Source organism: Leopardus geoffroyi, chromosome B3, assembly GCF_018350155.1.
Source record: "Leopardus geoffroyi isolate Oge1 chromosome B3, O.geoffroyi_Oge1_pat1.0, whole genome shotgun sequence".
Lineage (NCBI taxonomy): Eukaryota > Metazoa > Chordata > Mammalia > Carnivora > Felidae > Leopardus > Leopardus geoffroyi.
In genome coordinates, this window is record NC_059337.1 from 49,052,464 (window position 1) to 49,078,683 (window position 26,220).

Below are 26,220 nucleotides of genomic sequence, written 5' to 3' on the forward strand. Positions count from 1 at the left end.
TATATTTTTTCAAAGCACATACTCTGTATCAGATCCTGTACTGGGAACAGAGAATGTGAGCATTAAGATGGCATGCCTGCTTCTAAAGCATTTAGGCTGAGCATGAAGGACCTATTAGCATTCATAGGAAAATGTGCTAATAGACAAAATTGAGGTATAATCAGAGTGTTCTAGAAGCACAAAGGATAAATGGCTAATTTTTACCATATGATGGAGAGTGGTTTGCCTAGTAAAGAATGGAGGAAAATCATTCCAATTACAGGAAGTTACAGTGTACAAAAAAGAAGATTAAAGAAGTAGCCTCATTGGTGGTTTTATGGCTAAAACAGGGGTTACATAGGTAGGAGGTGTAGAGACTGAAGCCATAGAGTTAAACAGGACCCATGTTTTAAGAGTCCTGTGTACCCTAATAATTGATTTGGTCTTTGTCCTACAACACAAGCAATGAGGAACCATCAAAAGTGTTTAAATGAGAATAGAACATGGCTTGTTTTAGAAAGCTAAATGGTAATGACAGTGTTGGGGATAGGTGTAGAAAATGCAGTGAGTAAGGGCCAGAAGACAATATGATGGTTGTTGAAATAATCTACGATGGTGAGAATGTGAGCTAAAGCAGTACTTTATTGGACATAAGGCAGACTGAAGTTGTTTTGGACGTAGAACAGTTAGGACTTAACTGGTAACCTATGGCTACCTATGGTATGGCTACCTATGGCCTGATGGGAGGACTTCAGATACAGTAGTGACACCTAAGGGGTCTATGAAAAGATATTCAGCATCATTGGCCTTTAGGGAAATAAATGAAAATTTAACAATTTAAACTATAATAAGCTACCACTACACGCCTATTAAAATGACTGAAAAATGTTTAAATGCCAAAACTGCCAATAACAAGTGCTGACATGGATGCAGGATGCCTGGAAGTCCTATGCATTATTGAAGGAATGCAAAATGGTACAGCCACTCTGGAAAACAGTTTAGTACCTTTTTTTTTTTAAGTGAAGTATGTCTGTGTCATACGACTCAGAAGTCCCATCCTACGTCTTTCCTCTAGAAACATGAAAATGTATTTTCACACAAAAACCTATACACAAGTGTGTAGCTCCATTACACCCCAAATACTGGAAACAATCAATGTCCTTCAATGGGTGAATGGATAAACAAGCTGCAGTATATTCATACAATTGAAATATGCAGCAATAAAAAGCAATGAACTATATTGCTGCTTGCAGCAATTTGTGGGTGAATCTCAATGGCGTTATACTGAGTGAAAGAGGCCAGTCTCTAAAGGTTGTAATCTGCATGGTTGCCTTTATATGATATCTTTGAAAAGTCAGAATTAGATTAGTGATTGCTATAGAGTAGAGGTAAGGGCAGGATTTAACTACAAAGGGGAACCACAAAAGGGTTTCTTGATGTGGTGGAATTCTGTATCCAAATTGTGGTGGAGGTTAACAAATCTGTACATCTGTTAAGTAAAACTGTACACCAAAATGTATACATTTAGAAATTAAAATAGAAGCCTGGGTTTTGAGATCAGATGGCCAGAATTTGAGTCCTAGCTCCCCACCCACCAGGAATGTGATCATGGTGAAGTCACTCTGCGTTCATGATCCTCAATTTGCTGTAAATGTCTAGGATGTTGGGGATTAAATGTGCTAGTGTATGTGGAACCCTCAGCACATTGTATTGGTACAGACTAAGTGCTCAGTAACTAGTAGCTCTTTATAAATATGATTAAGGAGAGGAATAGGTTGGAATGATTCCCAAGAGCTCTGGGTGGATGGAACTTTAATTGGAGTAGGGCTTTCAGGATTAAGACCAGGTTTGGGGAAGTGGGAGATACTGAGTCGAGTTTTGATCATGTTGAGTTGAGGTTGGTATACTACTGTAGCAGCTTAATATATGTTTAGATTTCAGAAGACCTGAAATGGGGAATCAGTGTACAGCTGGAATTAAGGCTGCATACTGATGCAGTCCTGCTCCAAGAGATCTGGCATCTTCCTGGCTTTAGCTACCTTGAAAGAAACTGAGAAAAAAACTTAAGCAGAAGAAACCTCTGTCAGCATAGCTGTAAAGCAAAGGACGTTAGGTCATTTTCAGGAAAGTGAGGTACATCCAACAAATCTCATTGAAATTTCTCTTACTATGTGAAACTTTGAACATTCTCATTTTCTGTGTTAATCACTTTGAGTGCAGTCCTTATTAAAAATCACCTTCCTAGACCTTGGGAAACTGAAATTCTTTGTATAGTTTCCATATAGATAAGGTCATACTTAGAATCTTAATTTGGTGCAGTTCTAAACATTTATCAGTTTCTCTTACTTGCCACAAAAAAAAAAAAAAATAGGAATTTTAAATAAGAAAGAAGCAAAGAAGATCAGGTAAATCATTGCTGCTGTGTCATGGGAGAAGTATAGTTGGCAAATTCCAAACTCAATCTTGTAACAAATTACAGAAGATATTTTACACTGCAGTAGCACTACTACCATAATTTGCATTTTTGCCCCTTAAATTTGGAGGATGGTGAAAAGCATTAAAATGACAGTGCCTCCTGAAAGAATCAGTGCCTTATATTCTTTTGTTGTATATTGTACTGTACCAGATGCCAGTGATGGCATCCTATGGGACGTTATACCAAACAATTTTATTTCTCACTTTAGAAAGATCATTTTGGAGAGAGAGACGGAAGGCTGCAATAAATGCCTCCATTTTCTTAAATATTTTTTACCATCTTTAAAAAAATAATAAAGTTCACCTTTCCATATCAAACCCCTAAAAATAATTGAGAAAAGAATGTTGATGATTTTTCCTGGGCTTTTATATTCTTAGTCTTGAATAGTCATCAGCTTTCCAAAATGCTCTAAAACATGTACACTCTGTGAAAAACATCTGTCTTGTTTTTAAATGCAGTGTAATTTGTGAACAAAACTGATAAACAGCTACTCCCCCCCACCCTTTATTTTTTAAGATAAAGCCAAGTTGTTGTTTTTTTTTTCCCCCCAAGAACGAAATGCATGTAGGTTTGAAGTTGTTTTACTGCTTTAGCAGCTGTGTGGCAAGTTTTCTAGCAGACAATGGAGGTGGGGAGGGGGGCTCTGTTACATCTGGTTTCTCTTTGTAGAATGCCTGAAAAGTTGATATTTAGTGGATTCTTGAGAAAGCAGTTTATCTGTAGAAGAGGAACTTTTTTAGTACCTAAATTAGCTTGCTCTGATTAATATGCATTTGTTTTGTTTTCCTGCTTTAAAAAAAGGAGAAAGAAAAGAGTAAAGAAAATCATCTAGCCTAAAACTACATAGCACAGATAACCCTCTGACCTTTGGCTCTGGGTAAAGATTTACAGTACTTGCGGAGCTCGTTCACATGCCTGACTGAAAAGAGCCCTAAAGTAAGGCTCCTGTGGAGATGGAGAAAATAAGCAGGATAAGGAAGTTCCATTATTTCAAGTGGCAGTGTGTTGTTTTATTTTTACTAGTCTATAAAGTGAAATACCATTCGTGATGTGTTTCCAGTTTTGAGTCTCATGTCATTTAAGTTTGGGGTCTGATGTTAGAATAGTTTGAGTCAGGAATGCCCTGGGCAAAGCATCCTTCTTCGTCTCCTTTTCTACCCAGCAAAGATCCCTGCCTGTTGACTCCCTTAAATTAAATTTCCATTTGAAATATCTGTCCTTTAAGGAAAGCGAAACAGCAGAAGACTTTCTTTTTTTTAAAGGTACTATCAAAATATGGATGAGAATGAGAATCAGTAGTTGTTTTGCTCTTATATGTTAAGTTTTTCTTCAGATACAAAGTATAAAAAGTTCCTGAGAACAAAATTAGTCCCACTCTTTGTCTCCAGAAAAAGAAATTTTAGTTTGGTTCCTTTTGCTAAGACATTTGAAGAAACCTTAATAATTTACTATCTAAAGACTTTGACATCTGTTTAATGGTTTTTAACTAGAAACTTTATACGGAATCTTTATGTATCTTTCTTGTAAAATATCCCATTGTTCTCTACAACACTTTGTATTTATGTTTTGAAGCTTCTTTATTAAACTGATTTACTGTTTTATTTCCTGTTTCCTTTCAATATGTGCTGGTAAAACCTCATTAAAATGGTGACAAATAAAAGCAGTTTCCTTGGTCTTAGGAAGATACTCCTAGCCATTGATCAGCTCTTGATTGTTTTATAGGCCAGAACTTTCAAATGGTGTTTTTTGAATGAAGGAAAAACTTCACTACGCTGTCTATTCTATTTTTAAGAATCTGTAAACATGGCAAAAAGTTTGACGTGAATTACGAACAATTTTCCTTATAGAATGGAAAACTCTTGTAGAATATTAAATCAATACTGTCCATTAATCATACTGTTTGTCAGCCCTCAGACCACTGTGGAAGTTTCTGGTGAATGTAAAAAGTCTTTAAATGTGTGAGGTCCTTAAAGATCTAAGTAAGTTAAAGGAGAAGAGGTTTTTTAAATACCACCATTAGCACATGAAAGAAACTTCAGGGTGGATAGAAAAAAAAATTAGTTGTAAAGCTGTAATTGTACTTGTTGGTTTTGTTTTGTTTTTGTTTTAAGCCTGTTCTTTAAAAAAAAAAAAAAAAACTTAGTTAATGCAAATAAAATTTTAAGCTTTGTACTAATTACACACTCTATAAGGTAGATGGGAGCTGTAAGACAGGCCATTACAGGAGGAAATATTTTGGTAGCTTATCCTTTAAAAATATTTACATGTGTTTATTTCATAACATGCATAGTATATCAGGACAGTAATACATGTATATGTTATAAATAAAGGTATATATGTTATAAATATGCATGCTAGAAAAATATTTTACTGTTGGAAGGTGAAATAAAAAGATTTGGAGACCACTGTTCTAACTTACTGAATCAGGCATTTCTAAGTACCCAGCTATAAAGCTATACTGTCTAGAAGAGGAAATAGCCAAATCACCACAGAAATCATAATTACAAGCTTTAGTAAGTGCTGTGATGGAAAAGCATAGGGAGTTATAAGACCATGTTATAGTGGACACTAAATAGCATGAGGGTGGAGGTTAGGGTAGATTTCCCTGACAAACTGATGTTTCATTGATATCTGAAGGATAACAGTTTAACCGGGTGAAGGACCCTGATGGGATAATGAAAGAATTAAAGAAGGCATAGCATAAACGATAGTCATGGACTGAATCATCAGAAGAGGCTAAATACTGAAGTATCTTACTATCTAAAGAATCTGATTTATCAGTTGATTTGGATAAGCTGGTGTGATGACATAATCCTGATAGAGTTTATTGAAATTTTACATATTTTTCTACTCTTTATAAATATTTCTATTCAAATATCTTAAAATATTTGAAATCTTGAAAGACTTTGGGTAACATCCCAGACAATGTAGGCTGCCCTACATAAGTGGAGGCCTCTTGCATTAGCCAAGATAATGGACTCCACTGATCCTTACCTTGGTTTAATATAGAAACTAGAACTCTTGCTTCAGGTGAAGGTTAAAAATGGCATCTTAGCTTTCTCGGCATGCCAAGATGTTAATGATAACTTAAGAAGCCTGTGCAGACTGTAGGCAGCACAGTTTGCCTGATTACCACAGTGTATGCATCTCTCTGGGAGATAGTATAAATATATCTATCTAGAGTCATTATTTCACACACCTGATCGTAGCCAAAAGGCCGAGAAGCGATGAGTCATCATTTCAGATGTATGTATCTCCTGTATCTTTTTTGAAGAAAGATTTAGAGTGACTCGGTACAGAAACACAAAATTCAACTAAATAAAAAAACGAATCGGTGACATAAGGCTCCGTGTTTGTAAGGGTTTGGGATTAAGCAACATTCATAGTAGTAAAAGTGTAAATTGATTCACAGCTTTTTAGGCATGACTGAGTAACACCAAAGGAGGGGGCTGTAATATGCATACTCTTAAAAGAGTAATTCCGTTAGTAGACACCTATCATGATAAAATAATAATGAACATGCACAAACATTTAACCATGAGGATGTTTGGGGCACCTGGGTGGCTCCATCGATTGAATGTCTGACTTTGGCGCAGGTCATGATCTCATAGTCCGTGAGTTCAAGCCCCATGTCAGGCTCTGTGCTGACAGCTCAGAGCCTGGAGCCTGCCTCAGATTCTGTGTCTCCCTCTGTCTCTCTGCCCCTCCCTCTCTCGCTCTGTCTCTCTCTGTCTCTCAAAAAATAAACGTTAAAAAAAAATTTAACTGTGAGGACGTTCACTGCAGGGTCATTTGTAATTGCTATAAGCTGGATAAAACCTAAATATTCAGCTACAAAGGTTTAGTAAGATAAACTGTGGTACATCCAAACAGTTTGGATAAATGTGGATATTTAAAGGAATATTTTAGAAGAATATTTAATAACATGAATATTTGTTCACAGTATATTAAGTGGAAAAAGCAGGCTATAAATAAAAAAAATATTTTGTATGTGTGTATATGAATAGAAAGGGGAATGAAAATAACATACAACCTAATGTTAAAAGTGCTATCTGGGTTCTGGTATTAGGATATTTTATTTTTATTTCCTCTTTTCTGCTTGTCTGAGTTTTATAAATTTTCTGTAACAAATATTTGATCCTAATGAGAAAAAAACAGTATTTGTTTAATTGACTATACCTACGTGAATCAATTGGAGCAAAGGTAAGTAAAAGTTGGAAAACCGATGAAACCAGGATATTGGCTTCTTTTTTGCATGCCATAAGGTCCTGTACGGTTGCTAGAAATGCCTATAAGTTTAGCTGTGAGCTTCCTGGCAACCAAAACAAACCACAAAGACTGCTAGCTATGGGGCATAGGATATTTTAATTATTAGAAGAAAATTGTAATAGGGGCACCTGGGTGGCTCAGTTGGTTAGGTGTCCGACTTTGGCTCAGATCATGATCTCACAGTTGGTGAGTTCGAGCCCCGCATCGGGCTCTGTGCTGACAGCTCAGAGCTTGGAGCCTGTTTCAGAGAAAATTGTAATAGGGGTGCCTGGGTGGCTAGTTGGTTAAGTGACTTCAGCTTAGATCATGATCTCACAGTTGGTGAGTTCAAGCCCCACATCAGGCTCTATGCTGACAGGCTATGCCTGGGGCCTGTTTCAGATTCTGTCTCCCTCTCTCTGCCCCTCCTCTGCTCAGCCTTGCTTGCTTGCTCACTCTGTCTGTTTCCTTCAAACATGAATAAATATTAAAACAAAATTTTTGATAAAAAGAAATAATAATATATTAATTAAATTCCCAAAATGCAGTATTTCCAGAAAAACTCTATATACTCAAATTGTTGGAGATTCTCTATGAATCTGTATCGAAACCATATAACTTATGCTTGACAAGGGCCTAACATAATAAGGAAAGAAGATTCCTGTGGCTTCTAGCATCATTTGACAAGTTATAGGGTTTTGAATGATCTAGAGATATTAGTGGAGGAAACAATTAAAATAATTTTTTTGAACTTTCACCTTTCTCCATCTGGATGGCCAATTAGGGTGGTTTTAGTGTGTTTCCCTTTCTTGAATACATTCCCATTCTTTTCATAAAATGACCTTTTGTCTCAGAAGAAAAATCTTGGCAGATGGGCCTCAATTCTTACTCCACAAAACTATAGATCCTACATTTCAAACCTCTGGAAACTTTAAGAAGTAAGGAGACACTTGTTCTCATTTTGCTAATGCACATTTCTGTTCTGAGAAATTACAGGGATTGTATTAATTATATTCTCTTTCCCACGTTGACTCACTGGCACACTGGTGTGGCCCTGGTTCATTGTATGCTTTATTCCCATGCTGTGTGCATATTACAAATTGGCAGTTCAGTGTGACTCATTGAGAATTTTTTTTTAGAAAAGAAATCTGCATTTGCATTATTTATATAGAAAGTATCAGATATTTCTAGGGGTTGTGGGAGGGGGGATGGGCTAAATGGGTAAGGGGCATTAAGGAATCTACTCCTGAAATCATGGTTGCACTATATGCTAACTACATGGGTGTAAATTAAAATACTAATTAAAAAAAAACCCAAGTACCCATAAAAAAATAAATGAATAAGCTTTTTTGTTTTATAAAAAAAATCAGATATTTCTAGAAATCTTTCAAGAATCTTCAAAATATGTGCTTTTCTCTTTTTATTGTCCTAATAAAAAGTCATAATCTAACTGATGTAGTAGTCTTACCAAAAAAAGAAAACGTTGAGTCTGAATCTAATAATGAGGAAACAAATAGATAAACCCTGTTTGTGAGATATTCTCCAAAACATCTACACTGGATTCTGCAAAAGAGTCGTTGTTAGGAAAGGTAGGAAAAGGACAGCAGCGATTCTGGATGAAAGAGATAATGACATGTGGTATGTGACTCTCAGTTGTGTTGGTGGGAAGGGAGCATTTTAAAGAACACTTTGGAAGCAATTGGGGAAATTCAAAAATGAGTTCTATATTAGATTAAATCGTGTTATTGTTAAATTTGTTGGACCTAATAATGGTACTATGGTTATGTAGGAGAGAATGTCCTTGCCCTCAGGAGAAGCATGTCCAAGTATTTAGGTGTGAAGTATGATGGCTCAACAAAAGAAAATGTGTGTGTTCACTTACTTGCACATGCAAGTAAGAGAATAATAAAGCATATCATCAAAATGTTTAAAAAATAATTTAAAAGGTAAAACATGCCCAGTATTCTGTTTTTAATCTTTAATCAGTTTCTCCAAATTAGGGATGTGTTTACCATGACTATGCACATGGTTAAAACAATAGATATTGTTTGAAATAACAGATATTAAGTATAAGAAACCTTGGATCTTCTGATCAATGTTTTTTTTATCAGAAAATCCTTTTGATTTAGCTCTGTATGCTCAGTTGTTTGAGATTCTCTATTATATGTGTTGAAAACCATTTTAAGATACAGTGAATACTTTCCAGTACCTCAGTGATCTTCAGTGTCTTAATACCTGAAAGATTTAAGGCTTATATAAAATTTGAGTAGGCTGTTTATAGGCAATTAACATGGTAATGACCTACACCTGCTTGTATCAAAAAACTCCCAGAATTCCCTTATCTGCTAACATTAACATTGATTTCAGAGTGATACATTCAGCAAAGTTTAAATAAATTGTTGTAACAGTGCTTCTTGTGAATTCTAAAGGAGGCATATATAAATAACAATTGTGTTTTATCACTATGATTGATGAGGCCGATACTTCGCTGGCTTGCATTTCCCACTTGAGAAGAAATTTAAGATTGGTTTCAAGCTGTCTACCTGCATCCTTCCCATCTTGTAAGCATGCTTTTTACTGCTGAGGACTGAGATTTGGAGGAATGGTTATCAAACCACAGATGTTTTTGCAATGAAACTGTGCACCTCCGACCAAGTCGCCGTGGTTCAGGAGATGATAGATGGTATTTTCATGTTGCCTCACAAAAGGGTCAAAATGGCATGGCGAGCCCATGACAGTGAAACAGAGAAATGTTAGTCCTGGAAGGAAATTTATTTCGTGGCTTCAGGGGAAGTTTGGTTGTCATGAATAGGCTCTCTCTGTCAGTCTATGAAAATATTGTTTGTAAGGCAGTGATGTATGTGAGACAGACAGCGTGAGTGTGCTGGCAGACAGAGCAGCTACTTAAACAAATGCCAAGCCGAGTACAGTATCAGAAGTCAAGTACTTGGATGTTTTTAGTATAAGAATTGCTCGGGATAGAAATAGCAACATGATTAAAGGAATTTGTTTCATTTTCTTAAGTAAACTTTATTTGTAAATTTTACAGCCCCTTAAGTTGTCCTAGGAGGCTGCATCTACTCTACCTTTCTAAGACATTTTTATCTTATATTTATAAATTCTTATAATCAGCAATTACTGCTTTTTATTCATTAAAATTTTTTTTAATTTTTTTTAAAAATGTAAGCTCTATGACCAATGTGGGGCTTGAACTCACAACGCAAAAGGTGCATGCTCCAACTGAGCCAGGCAGGAGCCCCTCCATTTTATTCATTTTTAAGTTATTCAGAACTGAAAGGACCAACCTCATTAGTACTGTTCACATAAAGCTATCATAAATTTGGGGACCGTGAAGCCGCTGCTCTTTTGAAGTGTTCCTTTTTCTCCTCCCCACCCCAAAGGAAGTATCAACCATTGACATCATTCCATTAATTGATGATGTGGTGGCTTTGCTGTGTCATCTTGCAAAATTGGACCAATGAGGTGCCTTTCTTCTGCAGGGATTCATAAAGGGAAAGGGGTATCATAAGAAAAGAACATAAAAGATCAAAAACCGTGTTTGTGGGAGATTCATTTTTCAGGGTTTGGATGTAAATCAGCAACGTTCGTGGCAACATCCAGGTAGGAATCTTCAGCACCAAGTATTTCTTATCCAGACAGCCTCAAGTAATGCATTTGTCAAAAATGAAAAATAGTTGTTACAAGAAGTCTTGAAAGCCTGATAGATGTATAAAAATGAAATCGCATGTTCAGAAAATAACATGAACAAAACATTAGTGAACAAAGTATGATCGAAAAAGCCATTTGCTTCTGGATTTTGCAAAACAATCCCAGTCTTTGGGGAGTGGGGGGAGGTTTTTAAAACAGAGATTATCAATAGGGTATACTTATTTTGGTAGGAAACGGATTCTCAAATGTCATGTACAAAGCACTTTCTTCTAAATTATCCTACACGCAGTAGGAGAGGGGATGTTTTCACTGGGAGTGAGAGGTGTTATTTGTCTTAAGGCCCTTCAGGGGGGCAGAACAAAAGGCACTGAGTCATTTCAGGTTTAGACAAATACTCTACCACCAGCTTCCACAGAAAGGTGTTACCCAGAACATGCAGGGTAGTAGGTTGGAGAGTGGGGGAGTGCCCACTCCATCTGCTGTTGTGTCATTTTACACTCAAATATTCTGTATTCTCACAGGGCAGACTTACAACATTTCAGCATAGTGAGCATAATAAAACTCCTTTAAATTTATAATGTGATAGGAAAAATGTTTATCGTTAACAATGCCTTACAGAGATTCAGTTTATAAACAAAAGGGGGATGAAATTTTTAATCAAGGCTTAAAGTAAAATTTATAGTTGTTTTTTTTAGCTGAAAACCTCTGTTTTTAAATCAGCGTATAGCAGCACCCTCCTGTCAGGCATTGTTTTAACCATCACGAATTAACTTTTCCATGAATTAACTTTGATGACAGAAGACAAAGAATTCCCGCTTGAAACAGGCCTGCTCATCTTGTGTCCCTAGGGTTTCTCCCTCAGTTTCTCGGATGGGAGAAACATGTACAAACCTAACAACGTTTAGATAACTTGAAGGCGAATCACATTGTTCACATGTGATTTGTGTTTTTGTTACTGTGTGTTTAAACATCACATTTTAAAGCAGAGTATTTCACTCTGCTTTCCTTTCCCACCCATCCCCCTTAGCATTTTTCCTGCTCCTCTGCTGCTGGACCAGACTTGGGCTGGCCCCAGATCCTGTGTCAGAGGCCACGACCCAGGTGTCACAGCAGTCATACTGTTGGCCTCTTCTCTGAATAATTATATGAAGGGTATTGTGTTGGAGGGACAGGCTTGGGGGCAGTGCAGTCACCCTGGCTAGCCTGACCAAGGGGCTCTCCAGTCAGACCACAGGGGAACAATGGCCCTGAAAAGGCCTGCACAAAACATTGTAACACAAAAGATTAAATTAAAAATGTACATCGGGCCAGACACTAGGCTTCATCCTTCAGAATTTCACCTTTGTCACTTATTCTGAGCATTTCCTAATTCAACATTTCCAGACTTCACATGCAGTGACTTTACATCAGCAAATTTTCAGATTGCTGCTTACCTCTGCATATATAGTCTAATTTATTTGATACACTTTTTTTTTTTCAACGTTTATTTATTTTTGGGACAGAGAGAGACAGAGCATGAACGGGGGAGGGGCAGAGAGAGAGGGAGACACAGAATCGGAAACAGGCTCCAGGCTCTGAGCCATCAGCCCAGAGCCCGACGCGGGGCTCGAACTCACGGACCGCGAGATCGTGACCTGGCTGAAGTCGGACGCTTAACCGACTGCGCCACCCAGGCGCCCCTTTGATACACTTTTTTAATACTCTGAAGCCATCTTAAGTGTGACACGTTGTGGCTAACATAAGCAAAGCTTTCTTTAGTGGTATTTTACGTAAATCATTTAAGGTAGTGCATGGCGATGTTTAAAATAATGCTTTGTATTTTCCTAAGACATTGTATCAAATGGGTTCCATGTCTAACCTGAGCCAAGTGACAGGGACTGTCCCAAAGTAGATGAAGTTGTTTTATCTTCCTTTGGTCTCAGGAAAATTATTTTCCCCACCACCTGATCAGTTTTCCCTAGAAGAATGGGGAATAAAATTCATTAAGTCTTACTCATATTGAAATTTAGAAATGATGTCAGAGGTGTATTTATTCATGTCAGGTAAACGTTTTTTCATGGTCCTGACCTCAGATGTTCGCTTCATTTATCTACCCTGGACTTGTCCACTCTGGCCTGGCTCTTCTGAAGGCTTCTGGAACCTCACCAACACAACAGCTCAAGCAAACAGGCCTGGTTTTCATGACGCCAACACTCTCTCCTTCTGTTGGTCCACAGCTAAATACTTTGTAAATAATGGTTTTCTATTATGCATTTTCCAGGAGACCAGACTTCTGGAAATGTTAGTGTTAAAGCAAAACACTAAAGTTTGAATTGATGTCTGTCAGTTTTACTGTCTGAGTTTATCTTCCATCAGAGAACACTTGGCCTCCATAGTGTTTGGAAGAAGGTATGGTGTGGAAACTTCCTAAGTGAGTCTGTTGATTTTTACCTTTTGTACTTAGAGAAGTTTAAGGACAGAACAATGATCAAAATCTGATAAGACTGGAATTCTTAAATGTTTTCTCCTTAAAGTTAATTTATTCTTTAATATTTACAACTCTTGACTATTCTGTTTTTGTTCTGTGTATTTGGCTACTTTGAATATATATTAATATCACCCACCCTATCCGGGCCTACTTAAAAGATCACCTAAAACCCAGAAGTGAGTCACAAAAAAGGTTTAAGTCATGAAGCCACTCAGTAAGAAACGATGCCATTTGTCAGAATGTGTTCTCTTAATTTACACATGTTCCGACATGTTTTGCTATCTGGCTTCTCAAACATTAGTGATTATAGGGCCCCTGGCTTTTCAGAAAATAGGCCCAGAAGCAGAATTGGAGCTGAAGGTCAACAAAAATAAGTTAAAAACAAACCAACCAACCACTCTTTGCTATGGAAGCTATAGTAATTGATGCTAATAAGGATGATTTTGAAGAATCAAAACAAGTTTTGGTTATTTCTGACATACTAAAGGATGTGGGAAGTTTGAAATACATTTTTGGATATTCTGTATAGAAGAGTGGTTAATTTTGAAATGAAAGCTAATTTACTTACATAGAAGGTATCCTTGTCTATAAAAAAAATTCTTAATATATAGGGCTGTTATAAGATCATTTAAGATAATACATATAAAGTACTGTTTTATTATTACCAAAGAAATTCATATTTATTATTGAGCAGGTAGAAATATAAGAACCAGAATAACTAAAAATTCTGCTATCACATAGAGCTAGATACCACTGTAAACATTTTTTTTTTAATTTTTTTTTAACGTTTATTTATTTTTGAGACAGAGAGAGACAGAGCATGAACAGGGGAGGGGCAGAGAGAGAGGGAGATAAAGAATCGGAAGCAGGCACCAGGCCCCGAGCTGTCAGCACAGAGCCCGACGCGGGGCTCAAACTCACAGACCGTGAGATCGTGACCTGAGCCGAAGTCGGACGCTTAACCAACCGAGCCACCCAGGCGCCCCACCACTGTAAACATTTTTATTTTCAGAAGATACTTCAGTATCTGATGATACTGCATATCAGAAGATAATGCAATTTTATTTACATTCTGCTTTTTATTGCTGTGCCTCCAGCGTCCCACCGCTTCCTTTCTGCTACCCCCTCAACCCCACCCCTTCCTGATGAATTTACTCTGTTAAACGACATAAATACCACATATCACTTTTACCCTCAGTGACTTCTCTATAGCACTGGACATTGCCAACCAATCTTCTTCTCATAACTCCTGTGATATTATACCTTCCGGGTTTTCCTCATGACTTCTTAACACCACTTCCTATCTCACACCTAGGTTTCTAGTCCCTGCTGTCTCTTCTCTCCTTGGTACCCCGTCCTCTGTGTACATGACTGCTGAATGTCGTTCTCCATCCTTACTACTTGCTCCAGCCTACACCCCTGGTCATCTCCACTTGGCTCCTCTGGCATCTCTGGTTCAGCATGTCATTGGCTCCTCCAAGCATATCTTCTTCTATTTCTGTTGGTCAACACAGGCTGGAAACTTGGGAGCTTTCAGACTCCTCCTCATTAATCCCTTCTTTCAACAATTCCATTTAGTCAAGCCATCTTGTGTGTATGTATAACAAAATCCACAATGGCTAGCCTGGCTCTCAAAGCTCTCTGAGATCTACCCTTAGCCTAACTATTCTACATGACTTTCACTCATGCACCCTTCATTGAACTCTTCCCCATTACTCATCCCTGATCCACATGTTCCTGTCCCTGAGCCTTTGCTTATATTCTATCCTTGGCCTTTCTCTCTTCTTCCCTGTGCTTACTATAAAAATTAAATTGTCCTCACATGCTCTTCTTCAGTGAAGCCTCCCTCTCCTAAAAAAAAAAAACAAAAAAAAAAAAAACTACCAGTAACCTCTCCTTCTTTTGAATTCCCTTAGAGCTTTAACAGATCTCTTTGTAGCAGTTTTTCCTGTCTTGCATAATTATTTGTACCTTTGTCTTAGCTCCCCTAACACACTGCTATGGAAACAAATCTGAAAAAAACTGATTATTTTAATTTGCTAATCTTAAAGATGAGGAAACTGAGGGGCGGCTGGGTGGCTTAGTCGGTTGAGTGTCCAACTTCGGCTCAGGTCATGATCTTGCAGTTCCTGAGTTCAAGCCCCGCATGGGGCTCTATGCTAACAGTTCAGAGCCTGGAGCCTGCTTCAGATTCTGTGTCTCCCTCTCTCTCTGTCCCTCCCTCACTTGCACTCTGTCTCTCTCTCTCTCTCTCGAAAGTAAATAAACATTAAAAAAAAAAAAAAAGATGAGGATACCAAGTTCCAGGAGACTGCCTTTGAAGCCACACAGCTACAAAATCGAAGATTAAAATCCAAATCCCCTAATTCTCAAACCAACCCTCTCCTCTACATTTATTTATTTATTACTGAAAAGTATCTACTAAGTGCCAGGCATTTTAAAAAGCTTTTTACAGGGGCGCCTGGGTGGCTCAGTTGGTTGAGCGGCCGACTTCAGCTCAGGTCACGATCTCACGGTTCCGTGGGTTTGAGCCCCGCGTCGGGCTCTGGGCTGATGGCTCAGAGCCTGGAGCCTGCTTCCGGTTCTGTGTCTCCCTCTCTCTCTGCCCCTCCCCCATTCATGCTCTGTCTCTCTCTGTCTCAAAATAAATAAACGTTAAAAAAAATAAAAAAATAAAAAAAAGCTTTTTACAAATATAAACCCATTCAATTTCCATCTTACAGATGAGGAAACTCAATTCAAACCCAAGTAGTCTGGTTCCAGAGTCTGTACCTTTAATCACTATGCCAGCCTGCCCTTCTCCCTGAGAGGGAGCAGGAATTTGGAGTTATGTGTTGCTGATAATATTTTATTACTATTAATGTTTTCATCAGTATAACATTATTGTTATACGTTGGCACTCTTGTAAAAACTTTGTGAATAAATTTATTTCCTCTTCCTAACAGCCTCGAGAGGTAGATTGTGTTATTGTCATCATAGCTATCTTACAGGTGATTTTAACCAAGGTACAAAGAGAAATTAACTTCCCCCAGGTTGCACAGTAGTGACCAGTTAGAATTGGAATCCAGGCAGCCTGGGCCTGACAGCGCAGACCGTCAGGATTGTGCTAGACTGTATCTTAACTTCCAAGTAGCGTTGAGTCATTAGGAAAGTTGTCTTCTGTTTGTCTCAGCATCCTTCTCTATAGAGGTCGGGTGACAAAAGCAATAACGTAGCTCACAGGGTTTTATAAACTCCATGTGAAATATCCATATATATGACAAATACTAATCCAAGGCACCCTTTTTTCTTTTCATTGCCTTTCATTTCATGCAGGCCTTCATTTGGTGAAACTTAAGCAACAGCCGTATATCATGCATACCTGTTTTGAATTGCTCGTTCATAGTTTTAGCTGGTACCTGAATGGCTCCCACCTTCGCTAGCTGGATGAGTGGGGGCCATCACTCTCCATATAGGCACATAGATGCCATCTAGTGTTAGAGAAGAGAAATGCAAGTTATTCAGGTAAAGCACTGGAAGACCTGAGTTTTTTGTTGTTTTGTGGTCTTTGGGAACATGTATGCAATGAAAATTGGGTATATTATAGCACAGTTTTTGAAGGTTACTTAAGATGCCTAAAGATACCATTAATGTGCAATTATTGTTAAATCATATGCTTTTAGAATGGATTTTAGGTCCTTGATCAGTACATCTTTAAAAGATTTTGGCATTATGGCAAATCTCATTTTATTGAACTTTTTTTCTTGCTCTGAGTTGTAGTAATTGAGGGTAATAAATACCTAATTGTTAAAACTGGTTATAATTAACTGAATTTGTTGTCTCCATCTGCTTGCTGTTCATAATGCTAGTCCTCAGACTTCCATATTTCCATTTCATAAAACAATCTGTTCTTCCATTAGGGAAGAAATCTATTATGTCGTTTCCCAAAGAATTTATATCATCAGGTAGTTTCTTTGTTAGCAGATGAGAGAGTATTAAATTAACATGAAAGATGTGGGTGAAGGTGGTTTTGAAACTGAGAGTGTTATATACCATGTGACATGGTTGCCAAAACAGCAAGAATTCTTAGTGACCATAAACACAGAACATAACTCTTTCAATCATAAATACATGTCAGACACATACTTGGAGCCTTTTCCTGCTCCCCAAACCAGGGAATATTAATGAGGACAGAGAATAGTTGGAGCTCAGCATTAGTATTTGCTAACAGCTAATTTACTGACATTCTGGATTCTCGACCATGCCTGTATATTTATTTACCTTCACAAAGATGATTCCCAAGTTTAAGTGCACCACATTCTTGGTAGAATCTTTTCTGCTCTCCTGGGCCACTTTCCTCATTATTATAACAACAATAATATTGGATGTTTACTAATTATAGGAACTGTACAGAGTTTTTAATAGGCATAATTTCATTTGGGACTCTTAAAATCCCTGTAAGGGATTATATCTCTATTTTCCAAATGAAAACAACAAGGCTTAGCAAACTAAAAAATATGCTCAAGACTGTATGGTTAGTAAATAATGCATACAGAATATTCATTTGCCAGTCTATACTCTGGTAGACTGAAATTAAAAGCAATTAAAATGGCTTCCTAATCCTTGAGTCTTCGTATAGTGCCTGACTTTGAGTAGGTACTTGATAAATGTTTGTTTGATACCTGTGACCAGACTTCTGGTTCTGACGCCTCCTGATGTGAAACACACCAGGGTGGAAGGGTTGGTAGTGAGAATGAATCAGAAAGGAAAGAAGGTGAGGCAAGTCCTAGAGCCAGAGGAGAAAAGAGAAGGGGTGTAGCCATAACAATGTTTTAGGAAGGAGATCTTCATTTTTCTGCCAAAGGTCGACTTTGTAATAAAAGATACAAGTTATTCTGGCTGGGACCATGGTCATGTTAACTTAAGCTGACACTCACTAGAGATTAGTGTTAATTTGAGCTTTCTTTCTTGATCTTTCATCTCTATATATTGCTAAATCTTTAAGCAAGGTTAACCATGAATCCAAGTACTACCTATCTGAGCCATCACTCCTGAGACCATTAAGAATTAACTGTCATGAGTGGTTTTTATGCCCCTTGTGTTGAGTTTTGAAGCAAATGGGACCAACTCTCTCCCTTTCTCCTTTTTCCCTAACTGGGTTTTGGGAAGGCCTGTACTATTCTTTGTGGCTGCTCTTCCTGACTCTGCTGTTTTCCCCCTAAACCACATATAGCCTAAGTCTACTGAGTCTCATGTAACCAAGCACCACATATGTGGCAATGATTGACTCGAGAAGGGCCGTTAGCAGGCCTTGGAAACTGGTTCTCTGTGTCATTTCAGTGTTGATCCTGGGTCTCTGCTCTGTCCTTTATGCAATGGAGGGTCTTTTCAGAACTGTAGAGTTTGAGTACATGTGCTACTTATGCTAAGGTATATTACTTATGCATTTAACTATATTTAATAAGTTGGTCCTAACAGATGTTTTGTGTTTTTTTTTTTTTTTTTTACTTTAATTTTGTTTTCATTGTGTAGGTGTCCTCTGTTTTCTTTCTTAGCTGATAACTCTATGGCCTGATAATGTTCATCTTGACATTATTATTTGAGGGCTCTGGTTCCCTGGGTCCATGACATCAAATTTCTAACAAATGATGCATAAAAATGGGCCATGTTGTTCCAGGGTCTCTGGATTAACAAACCAAAATTATGTAGCGACTAGATTTTGAGGTTGGAGTCCTATTTCTTTTTTTTTTTTTTTTTTTCAACGTTTATTTACTTTTTTTGGGACAGAGAGAGACAGAGCATGAACGGGGGAGGGGCAGACAGAGAGGGAGACACAGAATCCGAAACAGGCTCCAGGCTCTGAGCCATCAGCCCAGAGCCCGACACGGGGCTCGAACTCACGGGCCGCGAGATCGTGACCTGGCTGAAGTCGGACGTTTAACCAACTGCGCCACCCAGGCACCCCTGGAGTCCTATTTCTTAAAGCCTTACAGGAGCACATGGCAAATGCACATGGCCCACTGCTCAGTATGGTCCCCAACCTGTCACTTTTATTTTTTTAAATGAGATTCTTTGAAAAGCATAAAGAGTTGATCAGATGTGAACAAACATTAAATGGATTTTCTCTCTCAGATTTTTTTTTCCACATAGTATGTCTTCTGTTCTAATTTTTTCCGCTAAAACCGTTTGCAAAATTATCCTGGATCTTGTACTTTTGTGTGTGTGGATACAAAGGAATCTCATGCACCTGATGTAGTTGGTTTGCTAGTCTAATAACTTGCCTTTTCCTGATCTCATGAAAACGAGCAGGGGAAGGAACCCAGCACTGAGATGGTTGCTCTGGTGACTTGGTGATTTCCAGATGGGCACCAGAAGATTGCTCCTTCTCATGCTGGCTGGTTATAGAGTCTATGCCGAGTGGGTCGTACAGGTGCTGGGTGTGTTCAGGGAGCAACTCTTTTCTTTCATTTTCTCAGGATACATAGGCCTCTTCTGTCTGATCAACAAGAAAAGGTGAATTTGGGGTTTAGAATTTAATGTAGACAGCTTGTTTTTTTAAAGAGGAAAAAGGGAAAATGAAATCAATTTTAGGACTAAAAATAACCGTTGAAGAGAAATATTCATGAAGTGTTGATTGATTGTTTGCACAATGGAAAAAAAGATTAATTTCTCCACCCAGACTCATAACCCTCATCAAAATCAGCTTTTTGTGGGGCCCCTGGATAGCTCACTTGGTTAAGCGTCTGACTCTTGATTTTGGCTCAGGTAATCTTATGGTTTGTGAGTTTCAGCCCCACATTGGGCTCTGAGCTGACAGTGCAGAGCCTGCTTGGGATTCTCTGTCTCTCTCATTCTCTGTCAAAAATAAATAAATATTTGAAAAAAATTAGCTTTCTGTAAGAGCTGGCCATATCCATGTCTGGCTTCTTGAGAATGTGAGCTCCTTTAGTCAAACTCTGTCTCATCCATCCTTCCTTTTCAGTATTTCCCAATTCCTGGCATCATGTCCCACTCCCAGGAGACTTTCCTAAAGATACTCTTCTGATTGAGTAGAGACAATAAATATGTTTGAAGAACTAGACTGCAGAGAGCCAAATGAATTCCATTTGTACCCCTTCAGAGGGAGTATTGGTAAGATGACACTCAGGATTCAGTCGACTAAGGAGTTTAGCAGTATATTAGGAGGAGGGAAAGAAGAACACCGATTAAAATTAAGTAGCCATTAATCTGAACAGAAATCTTTTAATCTTAGAATTTTAGTGCTAAATGTTGGAAATCATTGAGTAATGAAATCCAAATATATTTGTGTTTTCTGCAATTATTTTATAAAATGTTTTAAAATATTTCTATTTTAAAATTCATTCTAAGGAGACAGACTTACCTGTTATGACAAAAGTCCATGTATTTGTGTAAATTTAAAGGACCCTATATGTTCTTGGTCATAAAAATATCTTAGTTTAGCTTTGTGTAACCCTGGACATCTAGTCAATACCTTGGTACCACGGTTTATAGAATGGGAATAACATATATATTATAGAATTTTGTTGTACTCAAATGAGATAGTCTCAAAAAGCATTTTTTTAGTATAATCAAATATTAGTCTTCCTACTTTTTAATAAATATAGAAATGTTCTAAGTTGTATAAATTGTTCTCCTTTTAATGCATTTTAATATTAAATATTAGAATATATCAGTTTTTAAATGTACAAACTCTTAAATTATTTTGAAAATTTTAATAAACTTTACATTTTATTTTTGGATTTTTAAATGTTTAAATTCACTCTACAGTTATTTTTATCCGTTTAGTCTAAGTTTTTCCACATTGGAGATATGTATATAAAGGATGATTTTTCCCTTATGAAATGTAGAATGTATTTCTGCGTTTATTATAATTTAGACAAGTATTACATAGGAATACATTAAAATTAGGAATATAACTACTATATGATCCAGCAGTCCTACTTCTGGATATATATCAAAAGGAAATGAAATCAGTATCTTGGAAGAGGTAGCTGCACCCCTATGTTCACTGCAGCATTTTTCACAGTAGCCAAAATATAAAAACAACCTATATGTCTTCTGACAGGTGAATGCATAAAGAAAACATGGCATATGTACACAATGGAATATTATTCAGCCTTAAAAAAAAAAAAAGAAGAAAATTCTGCCATTTGCACAACATGAACGAACCTAGAGGATATTATGCATAGTGAAATACACCAGACACAGAAAGACAATTACTGTATGATTTCACTAATGTGCAGAATCCAAAACAGTTGAGCCCATAGAAGCAGGGAGTAGAATGGTGATTACCAGGGGCTCAGGGGTGGGGGACATGGGTAGATGTTGCTCAAGGGTGCAAAGTTTCACTTATGCCAGGTGAATAAGTTCTAGAGATCTTAAGTACTATCATGGCATGGGGACTATAATAGCTTTCAATACTGTATTATATACTTCAGATTTACTAAAAGTGTAGATCTTGTTTTCAATATACATACACACACAAAATGGTAACTATGTGAGATGATAGCTATGTTTATGAGTTCAATTGTAGTAGTCACTTCACAATGTATACATATGTCAAGCATCACCTTGTATACCTTAAATATATACACCTTCTATTTGTTTACCTCAACAAAGCTGGGGGAGAAAAATACAGTATTTCTCAATAGTGTTTATTTTTGTCCCAAGTAAGTATTCTATAATTAAATGTTATAATAAACAGTCATACTGAAATATATTTGTATCATTAAACTTCTTGAATATGTTCTAAAATGTATCACTTAAAATGTATAACCATTTATATCCTCAAAAACCTGAAATTTTTTTTTTTGTTTTTGTGTGCATGGGATGGAATTTGGTTTTCATATTGTGACTGTGAATGAACACCAGTAGAGGGAGCTCCAGCTCTTCTTTCTTGGTGAATTTAGGGGTCAGCTTGAAAATCAGATTCTGGAAAGGGCACACATTGAGATAAATAACGCATGGTTATGAAAATTTTTAAAGGTATCAAGGGGTGATGATTATATTTCTTCTTACCTTTGAGGGGAAATAGTCTCACTTTGATTTCCATGCTTTCAAGTTAGCCACCCTCAAGTAACTAAACAAAAAACTTCTATGTCACGTAACCTCTTATAAGTGATCCATCAGGTTGCCTTTTAGAATCAAGAATCTGTCTCTGGTCAGTTAAGGAGGAGGAGGAGGAGGAAGAGTAATAGTGGTAATGTTACTATCTGAAATGAGGTTAAATAAAATTTTAAATAACTAATAGTCACACTAGCAAGGTCATACTAAGGTGAATTGCTGAGTCACTATATAGGATAGGGAAAGGAAAAAAACATCTCAAACTGTGAGGCATTCAGAAGATTTTTAAACCAAAATCTGGAAAGGTTCTAGAACCTTTGGTGATATCTAGAAGGCTGGACCAAATTATTACCTGTCAGTTTCTTTATAGACCCCAGAAGAAAATACCACGTGAGGCTACTGGCTTACAACAACATAGAAGATGGCTATCAGGCAGACCAGACAGTCAGCACTCCAGGATGCGTGTGTAAGTAAGAGTTATGGTAGCACATTTTAACTCTGTATGGTTCACAGTCTTTTTTCTCCTCTTCCTTCTGTAGATTTAAGTCTCATTACTAGTTGGAATCCTTGGTGGTCTTATATCTTCCATGGTCTAACATAGTTATCTTCAGCAAGTACCTGCTCAAAATAAATATTTAAGTGAGATGTATTTAATTATAAGAACCTGTTTTACTTTTGCAAGTAAAAGACCATTAGAAATTTAACTGGGAAAAATAACCCCGAATACCTTCTGCTTTAACCTTGAGGCTAATACTTTCTTCCAATTTCTGTTCAGTTTTACTTGTGCTAAGACCTGTTAGGGCTTATTGCTACTGAAGAGGGTTTGGGTTTAATTTTAAGTCCATTGCTGGCCTTCTGGATGTTTCATGCTGGTAGTTTGACTTCTCAGTGCTTCTGTTTTACAATCTAAGTATTGATAATATTTGATTCCTTTTCTAACTCATGGAAGAGTTGCTGAGAATTAAATGATACATCTCTAAGTGTATCTATGAACCACTTTAGTGGAAGAAAGACTTACAGCCAACTTATATTGTGGGGAGTTATGATTTTATCATTTTGCCACTTTCTATAGTAATATTATGCCATGCAGTAAAGTAACATTGTCTTTTTCAATAGCTGTTCGTGATCGCATGGTTCCTCCTCCACCACCACCCCACCATCTCTATGCGAAGGCTAACACCTCATCTTCCATCTTCCTGCACTGGAGGAGGCCTGCGTTCACCACTGCACAAATAATTAACTACACCATCCGCTGTAACCCTGTCGGCCTGCAGAACGCTTCTTTGGTTCTATACCTTCAAACGTATGTAGCTTCTATTAATAGTGTTTTTCTTTGCTCTTCTCCCCACTCATACTTGTTTCTTACCATCTTCGGCCAGCTTAAGCTTTACCTGAAAGCACTTGTCTCAGGACTTCCCTTACTTATAAAATGGCTGGGAGTTTTGCATCTTTACCATATCAAGTTCTGAAAACTGTATCTTTTGACAGTTAGTTTCTGTAAATGACTTTTTGTTGTTGTTTCCCCAGCCTCATGCAGTAAGATTAGATGAGAAGCTAGTATTACTTTCAAGTGGCTAAAGTTAGCATAGTTAAAGGAAGAAACAAAAGACCATTTTTATGCTAACATCAAAAAATAAACCGAGTATTCTGTTTTCTTGGTTATAGTTAGAAAGATGCCCATCATTATGATTTAAAAGAATGATTTGATGGGGCGCCTGACTGGCTCAGTTGGTTAAGTGTATGACTCGGTTTCAGCTTAGGTCATGATCTCAAGGTTCGTGGGATGGAGCCCCACCTCAGGGGCTGCCTGCACAGAGCTTGTTTGGGATTCTCTCTCTGCCCCTACCGCCCCCCCCCCAGCCACCTGCCCCTCCCTACCCCCCCACTCATGCTTGCGCTCTCTCTCTCTCTCTCTCTCTCTCTCAAAATAAATAAACTTTAAAAAAGAATGATTTGACTTGTAGTATTTCAGAGGAAATCATTTTGTATTGGGACATTTCTATACTGCTGATTTCCTAGTTTCCTTTCAGAGAGGCAACTTGTAGGCTGATTTATATAGGATAATATCAAATGTAGTATTTTAATAGTCAAATGAGATTGCTCTTTTAGGCTAAAAAATTGTTTTAAAGAAAATGAGGTGATAAATAAGAACAGTATGCTTTACCTATATTGACTGGAAATACTGATAATCTTTTAGAAACAATGCACTACCAGCATTAACAACTTCATTGCTCGTTATTATAGATCAGAAACTCACATGTTAGTTCAGGGTCTAGAACCCAACACCAAATATGAATTTGCTGTACGATTGCATGTGGATCAGCTTTCCAGTCCCTGGAGCCCTGTTGTCTACCATTCTACGCTTCCAGAAGGTAAAACAGTTATCTAAACGTGTAAAAATATATATGTGTCGCTTTAAAAAAGATACTACCCTCGTTGCCACCTTGATTGACCTGTATACATTTGTTTTGTTTCTTAACTTTTGAAATTTATTTTTTTTATTATATATTTTTTTAAAAGTTCCTCTTACCGCATGTATTGCACAAGTAGATGGGCTTAAGTCTAGCCCCTCTCTTTAGGGAACATTAAATTTTCTAAAATCAGGTGTGCTATTCAAGACTGCACCCAAATAATTAAAAATGGAAGGAAATAGTGTATTTAATGATGTTAGGAGCCCACATTAGAGCAAATGTGAGTGGTAGGTTATGTGCACAGTGCGGTGAATGTGATCCCTGACTGAGCACCATTTCTGTAGCTTACCTGTGCCTCTTGCTGAGGTATTTCATGTCTGTGGGACTGCATTTCCTTTTCTCTAGGATGAAGGTAAAGGAATGGATGATCTATATAAGGACCATTGCGGCTCTGTTCTAATTATGCTGAGAGAAACAAAGGAAGGACATTTACTCCAGTGAACATAGGGCCTCTTTACTGTGGTTTTGGCTGTATTCCCATATGTAATGTGGTACCAAAACCCAGCTCTTCATACTTTTAGTTCATATTAAACTGGGGTCAACTAAAATCCCAAGACTTTACTGCTTTCCCAGATACAAATCATTAGTCTAAAGTCTGTCCTGTAAACTCACTGATTCACAACTTTTTGGAGAAATATTTTGGTCTCAGAAGTATTTCCTTCAGTGGCTTCCTGGATCAGCTAAATATATATTCTGTACATTTTAGTAACAAATGTAGTTTAAATTCAATACCTAAACAGGGTATGAGACTCAATATTTAATGGGCAGTTGCTACTGGTGGAATTGTAAACTTTTCTAGTTATCAGTTTGGCAAAACAATATCAAAAGTCCTAAACATGCTTACACCCTCTGATTCAGTAATTCCCCATCTAGGAATCTACCATATCCTTTTTCATGATGTTTTAAACATTATAAAAATGAAATTACCTCTCAGAAAAAGAAGAAAAAAAATAGTATTTTACCCTTATCACTAGTGATCTGTAATAGCTGTGATTCTGAGATTTTTTTATAGTGGTTTCTAGTTTTTCTAACTCTTTTCCATGACTATCCATCTGTTAACTGGGTATTTGAGTGTTTATCACCATTTAATCCTGGTAATACAGTATTTTTTACATGTGTGCACAGCCCCAGCAGGCCCACCGGTTGGAGTAAAAGTGACCTTGATAGAGGATGACACTGCTCTGGTTTCTTGGAAACCCCCTGATGGCCCAGAGACCGTGGTCACACGCTATACCATCTTGTATGCATCCAGGAAGGCCTGGATTGCAGGAGAATGGCAGGTCCTACACCGAGAAGGTAAATATCATAAATTCTCAAAGAAGATGGAAAGTAAGGTTACTGATGATAAGGAAACAAATGGAAAGAAGGATCTAGTTTATTTTAAATTTATATTTATCAAGTAACAAATTATTAAGGATTTGGGCTTTTAAAAAAAATTTTTTTTAATGTTTATTTTTGAAAGAGAGACAGAGCATGAGTGGGGGAGGGGCAGAGAGAGAGGGAGACAGAGAATCCAAAGCAGGCTTCAGGCTCTGAGCTGTCAGCACAGAGCCCGACGCGGGGCCCGAACTCACGAACTGTGAGATCATGACCTGAGTCTAAGTCAGATGCTCAACTGACTGAGCCACCCAGGCTCCCCAGGGCTTTTTTTTTTTTTTAATGTTTATTTACTTATTTCTTTATTTTAAGAGAGAAAGCATGAGTGGGAAAGGGGCAGAGAGAGGGAGAGAGAGAATCCCAAGCAGGCTCTGCACTCTATTTCACCAACTGTGAGATCATAACCTGAGCTGAGATCAACAGTGGGAAACTCAACTGACTGAGCTCCCCAGAGCCTCAAGCACTGGGGT

At 37.5% G+C, this 26,220-nt stretch overlaps 1 protein-coding gene across 2 annotated transcripts in view; it reads left to right on the top strand.

The window, feature by feature from the left end:
- The window catches only part of PRTG (protogenin), a 128,907-nt gene that overhangs the window by 84,810 nt on the left and 17,877 nt on the right, over nt 1–26,220 (top strand). For both annotated transcript variants that reach the window (XM_045449661.1, XM_045449662.1), the window contains exons 12-15: nt 22,273–22,368; nt 23,019–23,205; nt 24,147–24,274; nt 25,499–25,669. In XM_045449661.1, coding sequence (XP_045305617.1) covers nt 22,273–22,368; nt 23,019–23,205; nt 24,147–24,274; nt 25,499–25,669 — 582 coding nt within the window. The remainder of the gene's footprint in view (nt 1–22,272; nt 22,369–23,018; nt 23,206–24,146; nt 24,275–25,498; nt 25,670–26,220) is intronic.